This window comes from Corylus avellana, chromosome 2 (genome assembly GCF_965113065.1).
Source record: "Corylus avellana chromosome 2, dhCorAvel1.hap1.2, whole genome shotgun sequence".
Taxonomy (NCBI): Eukaryota; Viridiplantae; Streptophyta; class Magnoliopsida; order Fagales; family Betulaceae; genus Corylus; species Corylus avellana.
This window is the reverse complement of record NC_142491.1, coordinates 10,431,455-10,453,388: the sequence shown is the minus strand read 5'-3', so window position 1 is coordinate 10,453,388 and position 21,934 is coordinate 10,431,455. Positions and strand designations below refer to the sequence as shown.

The 21,934-nt window shown below is 34.7% G+C and overlaps 1 protein-coding gene across 1 annotated transcript; it reads right to left on the bottom strand.

The window, feature by feature from the left end:
- Positions 1–756: 756 nt before the first annotated feature.
- On the bottom strand, positions 757–2,881 carry SPL8 (squamosa promoter binding protein-like 8). The gene is made up of 4 exons (XM_059602551.2): positions 2,552–2,881; positions 1,814–2,463; positions 1,090–1,238; positions 757–1,007 (listed from the first exon to the last, which is right to left on the bottom strand). Exons 2-4 carry the CDS (start codon positions 2,440–2,442, stop codon positions 853–855), a joined length of 933 nt encoding a protein of 310 aa, XP_059458534.1. The 5' UTR covers positions 2,443–2,463; positions 2,552–2,881; the 3' UTR covers positions 757–852.
- Between the last annotated feature and the right edge of the window lie 19,053 nt (positions 2,882–21,934).

Here is a 21,934-nt window from a genome sequence, read left to right as displayed (position 1 = left end):
CAAAATTAACAAACATTACCGTACATTATCCATGCATAAAAGCTATTTATGAAAAAGAAAGATTAAAAACAAGATGTGAAGATCCATCCCCTTTCCTTTCTCTCATGCATTTAAAGTACAAATCACAGTTTTTTTTTTTGGTTGCCTGAAAGCAAGAGAAAGATCGATCATTGCAAGTTGCAGCAATCCATGCAATCTGCAAAGCAGATACTTTGTTCAATGTAGACCCCCCTCCAATGGGTCCCTTTTGAAAAATCCTCACACTTTTTTTTTCAACTCACAAAATAATACCCACACCGATCCCAATAATGTGTGTTTGTGAGATAGAGAGAGAGAGAGAGAGAGAGAGAGAGATTAGATTTATGAATGGGCCATCTCACTGATTTCGCTATTATATATGTTTATTTAGTACAGTCTCCATGTAGGAGACAGGTTGATGACGGCGTGAGCATTATTTTCCCCCTCAAATATTCCAAGAAAATTTTTACTGCTTTTTTCCGGGAAAATTCCAGTACAAGACAAAAGTGAATTATGCAATACCCAAAACGAAAGTAAACCTGCACACCCGTGCCTGTCACAACTTTACCTGCAACCAAACAGACACTATTGTGGGAAAAAATCCAATCTTTCCCGGAAAAAAAAAAAAAAAAAAAGGGAGAAAGAATTGAAACATGAAAAAACAACTTGGGAATCTGTTTTCCAGGGAAAATATATTAGATGTTACAAACAGAAATCTAAGGGGAAATAGATCAAAGAAACCCAGAAAGAAAAATTAAAAGCTTTGTTATTGCTCAATATTAATTCGTCCTCCATTTCTACAACAGCACGTAAATTGGCAGTTTCAGGAAAATGTTAACCGCTTGGGAAAAAGAGTGAACTTGATGATGCGGAAGAAGCCGTTCCGCCTTGAAAAGGTCGCTGCCTAAAGCAGTCCAATGACATTCGCGGCGGCGACACCGCCACCGTCACCGACGATGTTGAGTGAGCTCCGGAGTCCGGCGGAGACCCTGTAATGACAATAAGAAAACAATCATATATACCCCACAGCTCAAAATTCCGCTTAGTTGACAATTAATATATACAACTTACTTTCAGAGGAGGAATTGCGGGCATTGTCAGGCTGGGATTTCAGGTGTTCTTGATTTTGTTGGTGGGTCTTTCGCCGGCGGCGATTGTGGTCGGCCAATCTCTTCCGGCAGCTGCGTTTCCCGTTATCGAACTCCGAGAGAAGATGGAATCTGTGACAATTGTTTAGCGAATAATGCGATGATTAGAAACTATAAATCACTACAAATGCAATTTCGTAAATATTATTAATTAGCGTACGTGAACGGAAAAAGAGTGGTGAAAAAAAGAAAAAGAAAAACACAAACAGCGATGTGAAATTTCCGGACGCAAATGCCCTCGAAATCCCCACATGTACGGCAGCGCCAATCATTGGATCAATAACACATCTTCCAGGGGCATTTGCGTCTTCGTAAGTTGGTAAGCTACAACCATCTTTGGGACTGAGCTGACAGATAAAATGATTGTTCTAGTTGTACATTTCCCTTCCGGTGGGGACTGCCCCGTGCCGGTGGTCTTTCCGTCATTTCGCATCAAAATTAAACTTTCTTAATTAAAATTAAGCTTCTTAATTGCCCGACTGAACAATCAATGCAATACGAAGAGCAAGAGGAAGAGTAAGAGGAAGAGTTTTTCCAGACGCAAATGCCCTCAGGATCGGAGAACAATCCACCGGGGGCGCTTTCGTCATTTGGCAAAAAAAGAGTGCATGGGAAGGGGGACGGCAAATCCGTCAAGTGGACACAACCTGCTGCACTGCTGGCAGAATCGCTGAGTCAACCCGGCGGCGATGACGGTGGAGGCTTTGGAGTGAAACTCGCAGACCTTGTGGCGCCGGTGGTAGTGCTTGGCGTGGGTGAGGTCAGCGTTGCACCCCTCGGCCTGGCACCTGGGTGAGTTCGCCGAGCCCGGCTCGGCCGGCCTGGTCCGCCGATAAAGCCGGTTCACGAACTCGTCCTCGGCCGAAGAGAAGTACGTCCGTCCTCCTAGGTTAAGCCCGAGCCGGGACACAAAGTCCACGGGCCGAGACACCGCCTCTTCGCTCTTCGGAACCAACAGGTACCCGCCTCCGCTTCCGGCGCCGCCGTTAACGGGGTGGTCGAGGGAGAGCAGTTGGGTGGGATGGAACGACGACGCGCTGGGTGGTGCGTAGGCGCGTGGGTCGAACAGCGAGTGGTGGAGCTGGGAATGGGTTTGTTGAGGCGCGGCGTTGAAGTGAGAGAAAGCGGCCGTCGTCGGTTGAGGGTTGAAGCCGCTGTTGTTGAAGGTTTGGGTGTAAGGGTCGAAGATTTGCCGTGTCTGGTCCGGGTCCGGAGCGGGCTCTTCCTCGCCCGAGAGCATCATCGCGCCCGGGTTGCCCCATTCGTAGTCCAGCATTTCGCTTTCCCGGCGTCGTTTCTGAGAGACAGCAAAAAAAGTGTCAGCTTTTAGAAGAGATGATGATTACCCAAAGAACGAAAGAAAGAAAAGAGATTTTCAAACTCACCTCTGTGAAGCTCGCTCGCTACAATGGCGTGCACATCAAGTATCTCTCTCTGCAATCTCTCGGAAAGCGAACACCAGCTGTTTGTTGAAAAAGCCGAGCCTTTTGGGGCTATGAATTTCTATTTCTTCCTTTCTCTCTAGCTGTAGGCTAGGGGAGGGGGGGAGGGCTCAGTTATGAGGCGGCTTGTGCAGAGAGGAGTGGTGTGATTGGTGGGTATGTACTGTGGGCTGAGTGGGGAGAAGGGGTAGAGTGACCGATATACCCCAACGATGTGAACGTAATTGCGAGGGAAAGCCACTGCACTGAAATTAATAAGTAAATAGAAAGAAGGAGAAAGGGAGTCCAACTAGTTAGGAAGGAAGGACTAGAGAGTGTTTTGTGGGTTTGCGTGTGGTTACTCGGAGGAAATGCCACGCGGTGGGCTATTAATGCATGGGGCCCAGTATCTGTTTTGCCTTTGTCTAATTCGCTAGTTTGAGGCAGAGAGGAGGAATGGATCGTCTACGGCTCTTTCGTTTTACTTTGAAAGGGACTCCACTTTCACCATATTTCAAACGAGTGTTGCAACAAGAAAGAAACTTCCTCTTCCTTTTTTCTAACGTTTTTCAACACTTTTTAGTAAAAAAAAAAAAAATTTTAAAATGAAAAATTCGCATATATTTCCCATGGTTTTGTTAAAAAAAATTGTAATGTCGAGTCGCCATCTTTAAAGCTAGTCTTTTTTCTGTTTTAATAAAGGCTGGTTGGTACTAGCTACCACGTACATCAGTTAAATGGAATAGAGTTAGATCAAAGTGTGGTATACAACTGTTTCACAATGCTCAGTCGCTAACGTGGCTATCTCGACCAACTTTTGGATAAATTTTGTTATATATAAAAAAAAAAGCTTAATAATTATTTGGGGTTGTCGTATTTAATTGAAATGTGGGTGAATGACTAAGACAAGTTTAAACTTTGAACTCAAGATCTTTAGTTCTGATACTATATTAAATATTACTTGTCCTAAAAGCTACAAGAAGATAAATTTAAGAGAAATGTTATAGTTCTTCTTAGTGTTCTTCTAATCTTATGTAGATATTATTATTATTTTTTTACTTTTTTAGAAAACAATATTTAGGCATGATCAGGAAAATACAAAAAAACTATAATGTTTATCTAAATTTAATCATTTAATCAATAATTTAACGATTGCATCTCTCATTTCAAACTCTCTACTGTTCCTTTCTTCTCATTTCAGTGCCTCGGTTTGGGTCAAGATAACTTATAAGGTTTGTGTAACGCATAGAAATCAATTGTGGTTAAAAAGATATTTTACTTTTTTTTTTTTTTTTCTTTTCAAAAAGATATTTTAACTTTTACTTTCTTTTATATATATATATATATTACACCATGCTCTTGTAATAGTTTTGTCCAACCAATTTTAATAAACAGAAAACCAACAATCAATAGAAACCCAATTTTACACACAAACAAACACACACTATATAGACTGGATGTCTCCTATGCATCAACTGTTAGGCATCAGCATCAGCATTTCCAAAAATCTCCATGGACATCTCCTCCATTGATCCGAGCTCAACCGGAATCATTGTCCTCACTAAGATGCTTAAGTTCCACTTGCTTGTTGTCATGGATCCAACCTCCCGCAGCTCAACCAAAGACACTAGCTGCCTGACTATCGCCATGAAACCACTTGTTACGGTGGCTAGGGATGGAGGGAAGGGAGGATTGGCATAGGACATGGCTCCCCTAAATTCCTAAAAAAAATAAAAAAATAAAAAATTAGAAGGTAAAAAAAATTATAAAAATACTGGCCTCTAGCTAGTAGCAAATTTTTTTAGTCCTTGACCCCTGCCTATAATAATTTATGGCTCCGTCTTTGACGGGTGGCCCTTTTCTTGACCTATAAATTAAGGATATTTTTTTATCAAACTTTGGCCCATTTTCAACCATTTAACAGTACTATACAGGTTAGCTTAGGGGATCTATATGAGGCACTGACTTTTATTTATTTATTTTACTTGTATTTGCTTAGAACTCTATATTTATGTTTTAAAGCAAGAAATTTTTCATGTAACCCTCAAAAAAGAAATAGCTCAATTGGCCAGAAAATGATCTCTTATTAAATGGTTATAATTGGTTTCAATTTTTAATCACTTTTCTAATGATCGTTCACTCATTTTTGTAATATAAAAAATCAGAGCAATACTATTTTTTACACTAATTTATTATGTCAATTTTACTCCACCTGATGTGGCGTGTTTGCAATTTTTTTTATTTTTTTTATTTTAAGGAGCTAACATGAGGAACCGCTCAAAACACATCCCGTTAACCGGAAATGGATGTAAAAAATAGGATTACTCCATAAATCAAACTTAATCTTTTAAAAATATAACATATATATTAATTTTGGTGCATATAAACAGTTCAATTGATTAAATGTTTTGTCATCATAATAGAAGTATGTGATTGAAATTCCCTTTATATGAATAGAAAATGATAAAGTAATAGGAGATAAACAAATTTATTATGTAACCCATATAATCCAAGACTTCTAAGGAAAAAAAATATATATATATATATATATAAATTTAAATCGTGAATCATGATTTTTTTTTTGTTTAAAATGAAATGGATATAAATTCATTCCATGGTCTACTTACAAATTTAATAATGTACATATTGCCACACCATTTAAATGTTTTAGGGAAAAGTACATGTATTCTTTAAATTACCATTTAATTGTTAATATTCATATTCAAATTACCAAAAAAATGTCAATTTCTCCTTAAAGGTAAGTTAAAAAACAAAAATATTATATAATATTTTAAATAAGACAAATATCTTATAAATTCGAAAAAAAAAATACATAAAAACTTGGACAAGCCACCCCCGTTGGTTTCTTTATTATTATTATTATTATTATTTTAATTTTATGAAGAGTATTTTTGTCATTGAAGAGACATTAACATTGTTTAATAGTTGTCCTTAAGAGGTAACTCAATTGGTTGGAGGCTATGTCTCATAAAGCGGGAGTTATTAGTTCGAATTTCTTTCTTTCTCTTGTGTGGTCATATCTAAAAAAAAAAAAAAAAAAAAATCATTGTTTAATAATTTAAGAGAAACAATGACACAATTTATAATTTGAAAGAGATATGACAAGAAATGATAGTTGGATGATATATATATATATATATATATATATATATATATATATATATATAATCATTATTTATTTTATTAAACCTTCAAAGTAAAGGAGACGTGCAAGTGCAAAAGTGCAATTGGTTTTGATCACTGTCCAAACTGTCCCATCGGGCCGTATAATTTCACTTGTTGAATTATTTTGAGCTCAGATCATAATTAATGGACGGTGCATGTGAGCTTTATTATGTACAGGTCATTATTTTACAAATTCTCTTCTACATCTTAATCAATTTACTCACAAAGTACATATACCTTTGAAGATAAATGCTACACACATTCAATTAAATTTTAAATATACTATTATAAAATTTTCAATTTAATTTAAAAATCTTTTTTTTTTTCTTTTTTTATGTGGCACGTTACATTTAGATGGTATGCATTTGGAAATGGATGTAGCATTTTTCTCGCAAAAATATCTTCTCGGCACGTTTGGCAAAGCCCTTTTCTATTTTAATTTTCTTGGAATGGTAATCAAAATTTATTTATGTAATATAAAGGTAAAACGAGTTTTTGAATGTATTTTTGAGAAAAAAGTGAAGAAATATTTTTTGTTAAAGTTATAAAATCAATTTTTTTTTTTTTTTAAGAGAGAAATGAAAAAAGATGAGAGAAGGGCTTGCCAAAAACACCCATCATATGTAGCTTGATTTTATTTCAAAAAGACGTGTGAAACGAGTTACATATGTAACTACTATATTGTTCTTACTATTCTCCTACCAAGTTATATATGCATGCATGGGTGAAAAAAAAAAAAAAAAAATAGTGTAGAGGACAAAACAAAAAACAAAAAAAATTGGGGGGAGAGGAAATTAATTTTTGAGGGTGTACCTCATAAAATATGTATTTTTGGAGAAGTTGAAGCTCCCACATGCCTGGTGCTAGGTCCTCCTATGTATGCATGCAATAAAGGAAAGTTGCCCATTTTCTTCCTTGTGGGCTCAATCCTTCATTTAAGAAAGCCATATTGAATGATAGTGATGCAGTTGATCGCACGGCCAACTTCAAAGTATGAATGCCTACAAGAGAGATAAAGAATGAGATTACAGACTTGTCAAGAATGTCGGTCATGGATTTTTCCAATGGTTAAGTTAACAAAGAGTTTGATAGTCTTTCTTAAAAATAGTGATACTTTGGAGAAAAGTGTCTCGTAAAGATGACGAAATATCGTTTGTGTATCTAGAATGATTGCTTTCTCTTTTTTATATATGCAAAGTTTTTTCTCCCATACTATCTTGACGACCGGGTGTCACCCTTTGATAGGGCATAACACTTGTCAAGTGTGGTGTGAAACTCATGTCCTCTATTCACATTCGTGCTTTTCCACGTGACACAAGTTGGAGAGATACAATCCTAGCAAAGTAATGGCATCAAATTTCAACACCACTAATGACGTTGTCATTGTGACAATCAATCAAGCATTGTTGCGCTGATCATGTACCTATAAAACCATTGGATTCAACGCCAAATAATAAACATAATCTTTTGATTATAGTGTATAAACCGTATAATAGTAGCTTGTGGTCTTCATCAGTACATGAAGCACCTTGTCATACGATACAATTAGTTATTGTCTTTTACATGTATGTATTTACAAGCTCTCATATTATATCATTACACTATTCACCACACAATTTCACAAAAGTAGAGTTCATATTCTAAAATGTATTCCATGTGAGCTGTAATTAGTATGGAAGTTTAATATCTAAAATAATCATTCTATGAAGGAATTAAAATAATAAGTATCCGTATGAGTTTTACTCACATTTCTCATATGTTTCCTCCGGTTAATTCCCTTAATAGTCTCATGACTCCAAATTCATGAAAGGGTCCATTATTAGTCCGTAATCGTACGCTAAGAAGGTCCTAAACTTAAAACAGTTTTCAAAATTGGCTTACTCTTTAAATATATCGATCATTTGGTATGAGTCTCAAACATTCGTTGTCGAAAATTCGAAAATCATATCGATTGTTTGATTCCTGGCAGAAAACCATTCCAATTCCAAAAGTCCTAACTAAACTGCAATTCAACACATTCCAATAATATAAGGTGGTGCTTTGGCCATATTGAATCAAATACTTATTGTTCTTTCTTTTTGGAGAAGAGGGGCCAAATGATTCTCTATGTTAATAATACTATTGCCTTATATTGGTTTGAGAACACCACATACAAACACAGAAGGAGCCGCAAATTTTACAAGGACTGGGAAAACATGATTCTTTTCATATCAGATAGACATCCAATTTTCTGAATACATGTTGAATTAGCTTATTTATGGTCTTGACTTGCATGTTCCTTCTCTTTTGGATCATGATTCTCTTCATTTCATTCAAGTACAAGAAAAATACTTGGTTGTTGGTTTGTATAATTTAATAAATATTAGATCTGTCTCAGATTGTGCGACTATGAAAAGATAGTTTATGGAAATGATAATATATGAAATAAATAATGTATTGAACATTGAATTGCTACTCTACATAGGTAGCGTAAAGCTCAAGTTATCGTCTGTGGGCGTGGCTTCAAATAATTGTTTGTATTCAACGAGAGTCGAACTTTAGATCTGATACTTTATGAGACATTAGGCCCAAATTAGTGACTTATCACCCGAACGAACCCCTCAAGATTACAATAGAATGCTTTGATGATAGAATACAAGCTACACTTCAGTTGTTGATGTTAAGATAAGATTGTTCTATTAGGATAACTCTTATCTCGAGGTTTCTTGCGCAATGACTTTGTTTGAGTTGATAGCAGTAACAATTGATCCAATAATTGGTAATAGTGGAATGCTACAATTCTTCATAGTGTTCTCTTCATCTTACTTGAATATAAAAAAACATATATATATGAGGGACTAGTGGGATAAGTTTTTTTTTTTCAAATTTTTCAGAAAACAATATCCACGTAAGATGAGGAAAACACTAGGAAGAACCATAGCATTTCTCTTGGCAATACCCCTTAAATTTAATAAAATCCTAATTACGATTGATTGTGTCACAATAAAAATTAAATTAATTAAGCATATTATACATTAAGAATAATATATTAGCAAAACTTGAAAACACCAATTTCGTTAATAATTTTTCATCTTGAAATGTGAGAAGAACCATTTTTGATTGGATTTTTTTTTTAAATATTTTACATTTAATATAAAAAAAATTATTATATAATTAGATGTGTCTCGTTTTAACCTTTTCCCTTAAACCTAAATTTATGTTGAACCGCCCGTATGGCCAAACCCAACCACCTATTTTAATTTGTTTGATCATTTATGGAACAAGGGAAGCAATGATAAAGATGATGTCTACTTAATTGCAATCGAAGTGGGTAGTCTTTTCAACATGCAACAACACCTTAATACTTGAGACATCAAATCCTCTTTCCTAAAAAATGTTCAAAATTTTGAGTATATTTATTAATGTGTTTGGGCTATTTTGTTTTGTTTTGTTTTTTTTTTTTTTTTTTGAGAAATGCTACAAACACTTAGACATCCACACTTTCAAGTACATACTCTTTAGTTGTGACCGTAAAATTTATCATTAGATCCAAAATCTAATAATTATCCATCTAATGATGATTTTTGACTGCCAATGCCAGGGAGTGTGTATTTGAGAGTAAGAATGTGTGTAACATTTCTCTTCTGAATTTTAGTTTGAAAAAACATTATTTTAAAAAAAGAATGTGATCATCTTTCATTTATCGGTAAAAAAATAGAGCAAATTGCTCTAACAAAACAATATCACAAATACAATGTGAAATTTCTTCCAGTCAAATATCATCAATGACTTATTTAATTGCGACATTTGGTAAACTATGAGCCGCAAAATTTGCTTCCATGTGGGTGTGTACAATCTTCAAAACTAGCTAATGTAGCAATTGTTGCTGTGAATTTGTATTTGTATTTTTAAAAAATACTATGGATTATGAGTTATTTGTTAATATATTTATCTCAAAAATAAAAATACAAAAATAAAAAAAAATTAAGTGACCAAGAAAATCTTACTGTCCAGAAAAAATAAAAAAAAAAAATAAAACCATAATGACCAAGAAGATCTTTTTCATCCTCATAATAGAAATATTATTTTGCATTCTTTCAGTATTTTCTCACCATACTTAGCTAACGTGACATGGTGAATACTGAATACACCCTTAAATTATTTATTTATTTTTTTTAAATTAAAATTTATCAATACATTTAATTGAGTATGTCACTAAACAAAAAGTTATATATATATATATATACACACAAACAGTGTTTCTCATTCTCATAACTCTCTTGCAAAAGGCTTGAAAAAGGAAGTGGACGGAACTGTACTAGATTTAATTGTTGTGAGAAAAAAAAAAAAAAAAAAAAAAAAAAGAAGTAAGAATGTTTTATATAAAAAAGTGAAAAGTTTGTTTTGTAGTGATTTTTTATTTCAATAGTAATAAAAAGTGATTGATGTAATGTAAAAAATATAATTGTTAAAGTTAATTTTAAGAAATTTTTTTTGAATTTTTGAGTCCGGGTTCGACCCATTCCTTTGCCGACCACACCCTGAGGTAAAAGTAAAAGAGAAAAAGGTAAAAAGAAAGATTCCCAGGTTAAAAAGTTGGTGCATGGTTGAGAGGTTTGAGCACAAACCCAAGAAGAAAGAAGCTGATGATATATCTGAAAACTGCAGAATTTTGTTAACAGTACAAAAGAAAATGATGATGCGTATATATCATCCTTACAGTCTCCATTATTGCGATAAAACACAGTAAATGCCGGAAGCGGCGGGGTCCTGCTCTGCCGTCAATTGGGGTCCAACACAACTTATCAATTATTTCATTCATCCAACCTCAGACCCACACACCTTCAACTCTCTTCTTTTTACGTTTCTAATTCTTTTCACACTAATTTTAAATCCGTTGACACGACTTATTATAAGTGTTACTTTTCATGTTAGTCACTTAAAATACGTTACATTAATTGATAAAAAATGAGTATAATAAATTGATATAAAGTTGAGTATTACTATTTATCTTGTAACCAAGTTTTTCTTGTGTAGGAGAAAATAGAAAGAAAAAAAAAATCATGTCCGTCTATTAAACTAATATTTGTATTTAGAGTACTTGGTAATCATCATGACAAGGTGTTTAATGAATCCTATCATTTTATCATTTAGGGTAGTGTTCAGTAATCTCAACGAAATTTTCAAAGCGTTTAGGTACATGTTAGGGCATGAGCTTAAATCTCGTAATCGAAATCTTTATATTGTGATTAGTGTAAATCATTATGAGTCCTACTGATACTTTGATGGGACTAAATCATATTATAACTCAATCAGATTTAAAGAAACACATGCAGCTTTTGCCGTCTAAATTTCTCCTTTACGATTATGAGCAGATCACGAAACGGTGGCATCTGGGCATTTGGAGGATACAAACAAAAGCTGATTTAATGAGAAGAAATTGGATATGGTGGTCAAATTGAAGATTAGTCACTAATAGCAAAAACATAACACTAAAAATTAATATCTAACTAAACATGATTCTTGTATTGTATAAGGAACAAATTTATTTTCAATTATTTATTCAAACATAATTTTGAGTTTTTGTTTTCAAAAACCATTTTCGGTCAAAGTTTATTAAACACTTTTTCATTTTTTTTTTTAAAAAAAAAAAGAGCAAAAAAAAAAAAGTTTCAATTTTAAAGGGGTGAAAAAGTAAAGGAAAGATGGGCATATTGTGCAAATAAAGAAAAAGAGGAGGTCAGGTAAAATAAAACCAGCAAAAGACAGAAAAACGATGACCGTATCTACAACGTACGATGTGTTATCCGAGTCATGCAAAGCCATCCACACTTGCGGATGCCAATTGGCTCAATTCTTACCGGGCTACTCGCTCAAGTTTTCCAAGCAAGATTTATTTTTAAATAAAATTTATTTATATTAAAGGAAGACGATTGGGGTATTACAATTTTTATTTTTATTTGTTACAAATTCAATGTGTTTTTTTTTTTTTTGTGAAAATGAGTGTCGTATAATTATGTAAGACTTCACATTTTAATAACTGATATGATAAATGTTATATAGACTGTCATGTGAAAGTTAACATTTTAGTGGATGATATAATAAATATCAAATGAATTACTACGTCAGTTTGTAAGTGAGTTATAGTCAGAATTACTATCCCTCGCAACATTTTTCATTAAAATAGGAAATGAGTAATGCTACACTTTACACTCATTTATACTTTCATGTCACGTTAGTTAATATGGTATGTTTTAAGCATTGCACACTTTTATTTTCTAAAGTGATTGACATTGTAAGTCACTTAAAATAGGTAATGTCAGAATTCATCTCTTTCTTTTCTTTTAGACAATACCAAAAAGAACTTCAAGAGGGAAGATCTAGATCTTCCTTTCTCTCCTTTCACGGTAGCAATGTTCGGTGTCTTCTATGTAGGTTCCATTGGTTTCTGTTTCTGGCGGGTTACTTTAGATCTAGTTTGTAGATCTATATCCAGATATAGTTTCTTCAACTTTAGATCTGATTGTCTTCTTCAGTCAAGGTGTGTCTTCCGAAGGGATGTCTATGATGTCGTGCTCCTCCGCTTGTGGGGTTTTTGTTTTTTGTTTTGTTTTGTTTGTCCTGGCCTTCGGGTTGGTGATGGATTTGTTGTCCTAGCCTTCAGGTTGAGGATATAGTAGATCGGTGTGGGGGCTTAACTCTCACGGCTAGATTTTTAGTTTCTAGTTGTTTTTTATTTTTGTTTTGTATTTGGGCTACTCATGTTTTAGATTTTTAGTTTCTAGTTGTTTTTTATTTTTGTTTTGTATTTGGGCTACTCATGTCTTAGATTTAGTTTACACGAAGTAGATCTGTTCCTTAAATGTAATTATACATGGGTTAGCGGAAGCTTGAAGTCATTTTTATGACTTTGTAACCTTCATACCTTTTGACTATGATTTTTCATAGTTGGATGCTCTATATTATAAGAGTTTTATGCTCCTGAAATTTCATCAATGAAAGTTTCATATTTTTCAAAAAAAAAAAGAGAAAAGGTAATGTCAGTCAGTGCGACATAAATATGATAAATAAGTATAAAAAATAGCATTATTCATAACACAAACTGTATGCATAAATTTATAACTTTCAAATAATTAATAACTAGAAGAGGAAGCATGAAATTTGGAGAAATAAAAATTACTTATCTTAAAGAAATCTATGCAGATGATGCAAATTTGTTGTTCATATGGTAGTAATTTTTTGGGAAGATTTCATTTAACTCTTCCGGACTTTCAGTGTTTTTGGAATCATCCCATAAACTTAAAAAAACTCTAAATTTAGTATATTTAGGTTTAAAAAGTTTGCAATGTCACCATTCTATTAGAATTTTCATATTTGGTCGTGGGTTCTATGGTTTTTCTTTGAATTTGAATTATTTAAAAATAATATAATTTCTCATGTATAGGGTTATAAATGACATTTTACCTATATTCAATCTGAATTAACCCTCCCTCAACCATAAGGTTCATAATGGTATGGTACCATAGAGTTGATATTGCAAGCTTTTAAAAACTAGTTAGAGGATTTTTTTAAGTTGAAGGAATGATCCTAAAAACATTGAAAACATTGAAAGTACAGGGAATTCAGTAAAGTTTCTTTTTTTTTTTTTTTTTTTGGGAAAAGGAAACGTGTGAGTTGCTCCGAGCGAGTAGTGGGTTTTGTCTATTCGGGGCGGTGGGGAATGTATTGGGGTGACTGTCTCCAAAAAGTCAAGCATACCAGTCTGGTTGCATTTGGTGGGAAAGGTTGACGTACCGTACGAAATGTTCATAACTTGGTCAGAGAGTTCAATTTTAATTAAAATATTAATTTCAATTATTATATAATATATATCTCTAGGTGAGAGATTGGGTGGACTCAAATTGCAAATAAAAGATAAAAAAAATTTATAAATAAATAAATAAATAATTTCCAAGTCCTCTAAACTTTGCAGATTGAATTTAGAGAAGGGAACCAGATCTCATTTGCAGATTGAATTTTATATTTATTTATAATTACTCCCAAATTCTTGAGATCAAACTTGGGTTGACATTTTTTGTTTATGGTTTTGGAAAATTGTTTTTTTTTTTTTTTTAATGATTTGATTTGAAATCGTTTAATGGAATATAAAGTTAAGAAGTGTTTTCGACCGCATTCGAAAAGCTGTTTAATGTGAAAAATATTTAGGAAAGTTTTTTGGTAAACTTTTTGGAAAGTGTTGTCGGTTTTCAAAGAAGCAAATAATAAACATGCTTATTTTGAGAAAACAGGGGTGTAAAGTTGACTTCTTACTTGTAAAAATTAATTTTTTTTAAGTGGTTGTACGGCTACCCTTAGCAAATGAAAAGGGCACTTACACGGTCTTGTAGCCACTCATGTTTTGTTGTGGTGGTCGTATGACTACCTCTGAATAGATAGAGATGTTCATGTGGTTACCCTTTCTCCTCCGTTACGAGGGGTTGTGTGACCATCTCTCTCTTCTTTGTTTTGATCTTTCTCAAAAAAAATAATAAGTTCCCCTATTTTTAAGGTGGAAAATTTTTCCTAAAAAGTGCATTGTTGGGTTTTATTTATTGAAAAGTGTTTTAATGTTTTAGTTTTTGAAAAGTATTTTATGTTTTGAAAAGTGTTAAATATTAGGTTGTGTCCTAACAGCTACATGGTTCATAGGTAACAGCCAAACAGGTTGTGCAAAAGTATTGTTTATTCATGTACAGTGGACACAATGATGTAAACTTTTCACATGTTACTGACAAATCTGCTAGACATGTTGCAAACAAGTCTGCTACAAATTCATGGAGGGTTTTTTTTTTTTTTTTTTTTAAAATAATTTTTTTAATTCAAAAAGGGTAGGTGAGAGAGATTAATTATGGCTATTATACTTGGGTGTGACTATTGTAGTACTTACTCATTGGGAGCTGCATAGGAAGGGCATAAAAGATGGGAACCGTAGCCGCTACCTCAAGTTTGACTGAATCATAACTTGATTTAACGCCACCAAAGCATCAATGAGAATCTAAGACGGCTAATACTAATCAGGTATATGTGAGAATTCTCCATTGCGGAGATTCTTCATGGCGAAAATTCAAAACCACGCTCTGGTACATAGTCGGATTACTTGAAAATTTTTTTATGCCATTGAACCACCACCTTTAATGGTAAATTTATGGAGGTCTTAAGGCCGCGTTTGGAGAGTTGCATTGTAAAGGGTTTTCTTCGGGCACATGTGTGGAAGAGCTTCCGGCCTTTTCCATGCGTCTTTAACAAGCAAACGAAAGGGCTTTCAGGCGAATTATTAGGTCAAACTCAAAGCCCTTGAGCAACAAACAAGAGCATGAGATTGAGATGGATCTATACTCTCTCATGCTGAGCCATATCTTATGGCTGCTCTCCTTGTGACTAGCTTGCTGATATGGGGAAAGTTTTGTTCACTAAAAGCCATGTCAAATAATAATAACAATCTTAGTGCTAAGACATTAGATGATACCGCATTGCAAGCCAGAAAGTGCGTGTCGCACCATACCACCTTGTGACATAGAGTAACATATGTCTGTTAAGAAACACCAAATACCTCGTTAGTATTATGCCCAACGAAAACACGACACTTGGCAAGAGGTACACACAGCCTAGGGGTCGGTGACCAAACGATGCTCTTAATCATAGTATAATTCAATAGTGGACGAACACTTAGTGATACCTATGCAGAGGAGAGAGAACCCACGAACGTAAAAAAACATAAGGTGTTGAGTGGTATGAATGTATTTTATTTTTTATCCTCATTTTCTTACGCACATATCTATTACTAACTTAAAAATCAGAAGTATTTTTTGCTGATACATCCGACAATCATCGGTGTTTATTTAACTCTTGATCACAAATATTCGAAGGCTTGAGCTCGGACTCGGGACCGATCGTTTGGGTTGGCAGTTGGCACCGACTATTAGATAATTAGAAAGCGCGAAAAACAAAAAGGAAAATGACGTCTATTATTTGGGTAATTTGATGGAGACAGATGGAGAATAAAAATCACTTCCATGATGTCCTCCTCTGTCATTTGGTTACTCTGGCAGTGCAAAAGCACTTTTAGGGTTTCAAACACGTAAACACAGCTATTTGACAGTAACTCTTCTTGCAAAAGCTAGCTCTATGATATGCTGATCAAAATTTTACAGACAAAAAGACAAAAGCTCCACTGTTTGCAGAAATATCAGACTGGATTTTTAGATGCTTTGGAGGAGATCATGACCTTCCAATTAATCTGACGGTTGACGATTGGAAATTAATTTGATTGGGCCTCAAACTCTGAAACAATCTCAGCCGTTGAAAGTTGATTAGCTCACAGTCCACAATCCATATCTACCACAAATGAAAATAAATACCACCACCCACCTAATTCCTGAGACCTCTCCTCCCCAACAAACTTTGTACAGTACCAGGAATTTTTCTCTGAATTTATTGAAATATTTATACAGTACACTTTTTTTTTTCCTTGGAGCAAAATGGGAAATGGGTGGGGGAGCTAGGGAAATCATAGACTACAACTTTCTATATGGGCTAACTAATTAATAGCATTTTACCTGTTGGGGGACCAATCATGAGGCCAATAATGTCGGAAATTCACATGGACTCTCTCGATACGGATCAAGCTATAGCCTCACCAAGGGCATAGTGATAATACGTCGCTGAATAAGGATTAATAGGCAAGAGTCTCGTCCCCTCACCAATTAATCTAATAAAATACAAGGATTTAACATGATTGCATTGGTCAATGAATCCTACTAAAACATGCATATGTGATATGTGTGTGGCTGCATTCAAAGGCGGAATTAGGTTTTTTTTTTGGTGAGATTTGAACTCATGTAAATAAATAAAGATGCAATTAAATATAGTATCTCAATATGTGTATGCGCGCAAGTTTTGTGGCATATATAGATAAATGAATCTTACATTTTGACATTTTGTCAACTACTTCATCTTTTCGTGGTGTTTTCACAATTAAGAGGAATGCGAGGGATCGAGGTCCCTCTATGGGATAAAGAAAGAGAGGGAAGAATTAGGACCTCATCGCACCTTAATTAGCAACAAAAAATGAGAACTAGTAGAAAGCAGAAATCATCTTTGCAGGGGCACACTATAGAAAATCATATTTTTTTTAGGGATTATAAAAAATTTTGGGGTAGCCAAAGACCCTACAATGATCACCGCCGCTGCCTACATTTGACATGCTATGAAGAAACTTGTTTTTTTGGACCTTTCTTTATATCTAAGTTCTTGTTTGCTAGGGGGTTTTCAGTTAACTTTATGTGATAACCTATATTTTCAGAACATCAATGAAAGTTCCCATCCTTGTGCATGTACCTGCGAAGTAATTTATGTTTCTTTGTCTCATCCTAAGAAGGTTTGGACCACTGTCAAGTGCAACAACTACCTTGTGAGAAAAGTTTGTTCGAAAAATAAATTAAAAATAATAATAATAATTAAATTGTGAGAAAAGTATTCCACCCACTAACTTAAGATAAGTCCCCCCTTTTGCTTACCATCCAACTGCTTGTTGGAGCTGCACCATCAAGAGGAGGGTATGTCTTCCTAGTTGGTGCCAGTTTGTCTGTCATTCTTCCCTAATTTATTCTGTTTCCAAACAACTTTTTGTGACTTCAAATAATCTTTCTCATGCAGTCCTTTTCTGGGTTCTATGTAATATACAATAATAAATATATGTGCACATCAAGAAGTTTCTTCCACTCGTTACCCAAACAAGAAAAAAGAAGAAAAAACAAGAGAGTAATTTGATCTTCCCCTAAAAATTGGCTCATGGATTAGGCCACTTTGTTTGGTTGTGCTACACTAATAATCTTTGAAATATGTTAAATCTACAACTCTTTTATAATTTGCTGGCACGTCTCTCTCTCAACCTTTCCGATTGTTCGTATATGACACAAAACAAACATTTAACAAGTGAATCGTTTTTTTTTTAAAAAAAAGGACATAGTTAAAAATGCATATACGTGCTCTAGTGGTGTACATGCGGGTGGATATTAATTACCTGCACCCGCTATCCACACATGTGGATATAGATGCGAAAAACAATTTTAGGGTATGCGGATGTGCGGTGAATATATTTTTTATATTTAATAAATTTACCAAATCAACGTTGTTTTGTTGTTAAACATCCAAACAACATTGTTTTAGGTTTTTTTTCTTCTTTACAATTTACTCATTCACATGGGCAAAAAAAGCAATACTAATGTGAAATTAATATATTTTCAAAACATTAGGGCTTAACAAAATTAAAACAACTCCAAAACATCAAATTAGCATTTTTTGAAATTGTTTAAAATATGTTGTAATAGAGGCCCAAATAAGGCCCATGAGACTAAAATAGGCCCATTACGTAAAATGTGGATAGCGGATAATAACTTTAATAACCGCACAGATGCAGTCGGATGCAAATACCTAAAAGTAATATCCACATTTTGCGGATGCGGTTGCGAATATTGCAAATAACTGCATTCGCATGTACACCCCTAATGTGCTCTAAGGATAAATTACTGTCAACTTATATAGGAGGAAATAACAAGGTAGCATGAATTCCTATCTTGTGACATTTTTATAGAAGTTGAAGGAATTTATTTCTATCCATCACTTGATCTTGCAGTCTCAATTCGTGTACAACAATAAGCCCATCATGCCAAATGTGGGTAAACATAAGCCAAACTCCAATTAAGAGTCTGTTTGAGTATGTGTTTGAATGACTTAAAAGTGCGTTTAATACTCAAAAATTCTGTTTTTGAAAGGAAAAAAAAAAAGTACCCGTTTTGTAAAAAAAATTGAAAACGCTTTTAAGGGTTCAAAAAGCATAAAAATTGTCAAAACGCATTTTTGACAAAAGCTTCATTTTTAAGCTTTTCTCAAAAAGCGTATTTTTTACTTAAAAACTATATTTTTCAAACACAATCTCAAACATGCTCTAAGTCATGCATTAATTTTTTATTATTATTATTATTTTTTTTAAAAAAAAACAGTTACTAATTATTAATAGTTCAAGGCAAATCAATTATTAATAGCAATAAAAAGTAAGAGTGAAAGAGGGGTAAAACAAAGAGAAAACAAAAGGAGAAATAGAAAGGAAGTTTCCCATCAGCCTAGCCCTAGACCATGTCCAAAAACCTTTGCTTTAAGGGGCACAAAGAGCAAAGAACCAACAAGGATAATAGATTTAAACTTTTTGTGGCGTCCCACGAAACTTCCACATTTTTATGAAAAAGTATAAAAATTATACATGGTCCCTCAACCTTGCACCAAACTTTTCTAACACTTCCCTTTAGTAGGGAGGAAGAAAGCATGACAAAACCAAATAAAGAAGCAAGCCAAAAGCTAATATGTGTGGCCTTACTAGCATACATCACATTCATACATAGGAGACTACCTTGGTAAAAAAAATAACGCCGTCGGCCGAAAGGGCCTGGTACATTAACCTTAAAGCCTTAGAAGTGCAAAGGTTATCTATTTAAAAATTTAGAACACTTATAAATCACTATGATGCACGCTAGGAGAAAAATATTTTACGAAAGACGCTAAAATTTTCATAACATAATTTAACTAGAGATATGTAGTGGTTTTCCATGCATGTCCTAAAGCTATTACTAATTAAAGTCATAGTAAAGAAGTGTGTGATTGCAAATTTCCTCTTTATAAAGAGCCTAAGCATCCCGGCCTCCTATCTCGGTCACCTTATAAAGAGTGAGCAAAAAGGCTTAATGAGCAACATTTCTAAGGGATTTAAAATAGTTAGTTTGAAAATATTTTAAGCAAAGACTTAGAAATTTATATAATGTGCATATGACATATAACATAAACTTTTCTTGCTGAACACTGAGCATTTTTCTTAATCTTTCTTAACAAAACATGTGTCAAAAAAATAATAATTATAAATCAACTTCTTTCATTAAACTTCTACGTAATCTTGATTTTTGAACGAGTAAAAACTTATCTTTTCACTTGTTATATATAGCATCACATACTATTACACCATGTATGCATGGGGTTGTGCAATTTAATCTCCAAGGATCTAGTAACACCTAGGGCTGGGCACGGGTCAGGGCGGGGCGGGTATCCGGGTTTTACCCACCCGCCCTGCACCTTGCGGGTTTGGGATTTTCCAACCCGCCACCCGAGCCCAATGACCAAGATCCGCGCGGGTCGGGTGTTTGCGGTGCGCGTTAAATAGGTGCGGGTTTGCGGGTCGGGTCGGGTCGGGTCGGGTTTACTACGATGCCATAAGAGGAACTTAAAAAAGAAGAAAAAATGCCAAAACATGAAAAGCGGCGCAGGGGGAAGAACTCACCGGAAACTCGTCTCCGGCGGCTCAGAAAAGCGGCGCAGGCGATTCAAATCGAAGAGAAACGATTTCTCCTTCATTTTCTGATTCAGATCCGCGTGGGTTAAGTGATTTCTCGAGTCTCGCCTCTGGATCTCTCACTCCGTGCGGTGCGGCTGTGTTGAGAACCTCTCGATCTCTCACTCAGGCGCTCAGCTGCTTCGATCTCTCACTCCGTGCGGTGTGGCTGTGTTGAGAACCAGTTGAGTGCTCACTGCTAGGTGAAGGTGAAAGGGCAGAATTAAAGAAAAAGAACAACATGTCAAAGAAGTTTGAAGCCTGGAGTCGAAGCTCTGATCAGAAATCTGGTCCCAGAACTCTTTCAGCTGGGCCTTGTTGATGGAGTCATCCTTGATGCCCCGCTCCCGAGCCAGAGCATCAAACAGGTTGCCCGCAAACTCCTTCGACTCTTCATTCATTCCTGCCATTACATGTACAATCGAATGGGTTATGGGTCTTAGGGTTGGGTTTTCTTTTTGTGTTTTATGACCTTAAGTGCGGGTCGGGGCGGGTACTTGCATAAGAAATATTAGTAAACCCGAAACCCGCCCCGCCCTGCACAGGTTGGATATTCCCAACCCGAACCCGCGAAAATAAACACTAAGCCCGCACGGGGCGGGCCTACAGGTTGGGCGGATTTTTGCCCAGCCCTAGTAACACCTGTGAGTCTGTAACCACAAATGCGCTATGCCCAATTGATTAACTTTTAGGAGTACTTAGCATGGCAAACTTAGTGGTGGCCACATTGTCACGCAATTGTAACTTCAGTGTGGTGCGCTCTATCTTAGTCTCAACACAACACTACTAACTTTTCCTTAAGGCCAAATAGATACTTAATATAATTAAGGTTTAACCTAAACACATACTTATCCTTTACTTCTTGATACTCTTTTTAATTAGATAATACTTTGCATGTGTAGATGATACCCTTCATTCAAGTATAAGAAATTTTGGAAAGTTTTCTAAAATTGAAACTTTCTAGATTTGGAAAGTTTCTACTAGAAACTTTCATAATTTGAAAACTTCCTTTCATAATTAAGCATTGGTCATTGGTACCGACATTTGAATGATAACTTAGTTGTAAAACATTTTGATACATTGAGCAGTTAAAACATATGATAAAACTTGAAACATGAACCATCGACAACATGTAATAAGTGCAATGACAAGAATGAAACATTAAAACATTTTTAAGAGAAAACATGGTTTCATAATCATTGAGAATCAAATACATTCAGATGAGATAGGGATTAATTGCTTTCTGAATCATAAAACAAAACTTTGTAGGATAGTTAAACTCTTAGACTAATTTTTCATAAAATGCATAATCCAGAAGCAATAAACACTGAAATTAAAATGCATCATAAGATTTTAAATTCCTTGATCCTCTATGTCATGTGTTATAATTAAACTATTAAATTATAGGTATCATTCGAGATGGAGTTGAATTTTTATTATTATTATTATTATTTAAACTCTTACGGTCTTCTTTAAAAGGCTTTGATCCAATTTTTACTCAGCTAACTATGCCCAATATCATTGGCTTACACAACCAAACCGTACAATTTGGGCCAATTCACATACTAAGCCCACACCCTAAGGTGACCGGGTAGGTGGCTAGACAGATAAGTCTCATATGGACTCTCTCATATTACTTGCCTAAATTACTAGCAATTTGAGCAAGTGATTTATGTAGATCTCAATATGTGTCTGTGACAGGCTGATCTCTAAGAACCATGTGTCCTCAATAAAAGAGTAACTGCAAAGTAGGACTCAAAAAAGAAGTA

What these genes read in the sequence shown, in the direction of transcription:
- SPL8 (XM_059602551.2), bottom strand. Translation starts at nt 2,442, where the DNA reads ATGCTGGACTACGAATGGGGCAACCCGGGCGCGATGATGCTCTCGGGC. An exon ending in TTCTGCCAGCAGTGCAGCAG is followed by an intron (nt 1,239 to 1,813) that starts GTTGTGTCCACT and finishes CAATTGTCACAG; the next exon opens with ATTCCATCTTCTCTCGGAGT. An exon ending in CCGCAATTCCTCCTCTGAAA is followed by an intron (nt 1,008 to 1,089) that starts GTAAGTTGTATA and finishes TTGTCATTACAG; the next exon opens with GGTCTCCGCCGGACTCCGGA.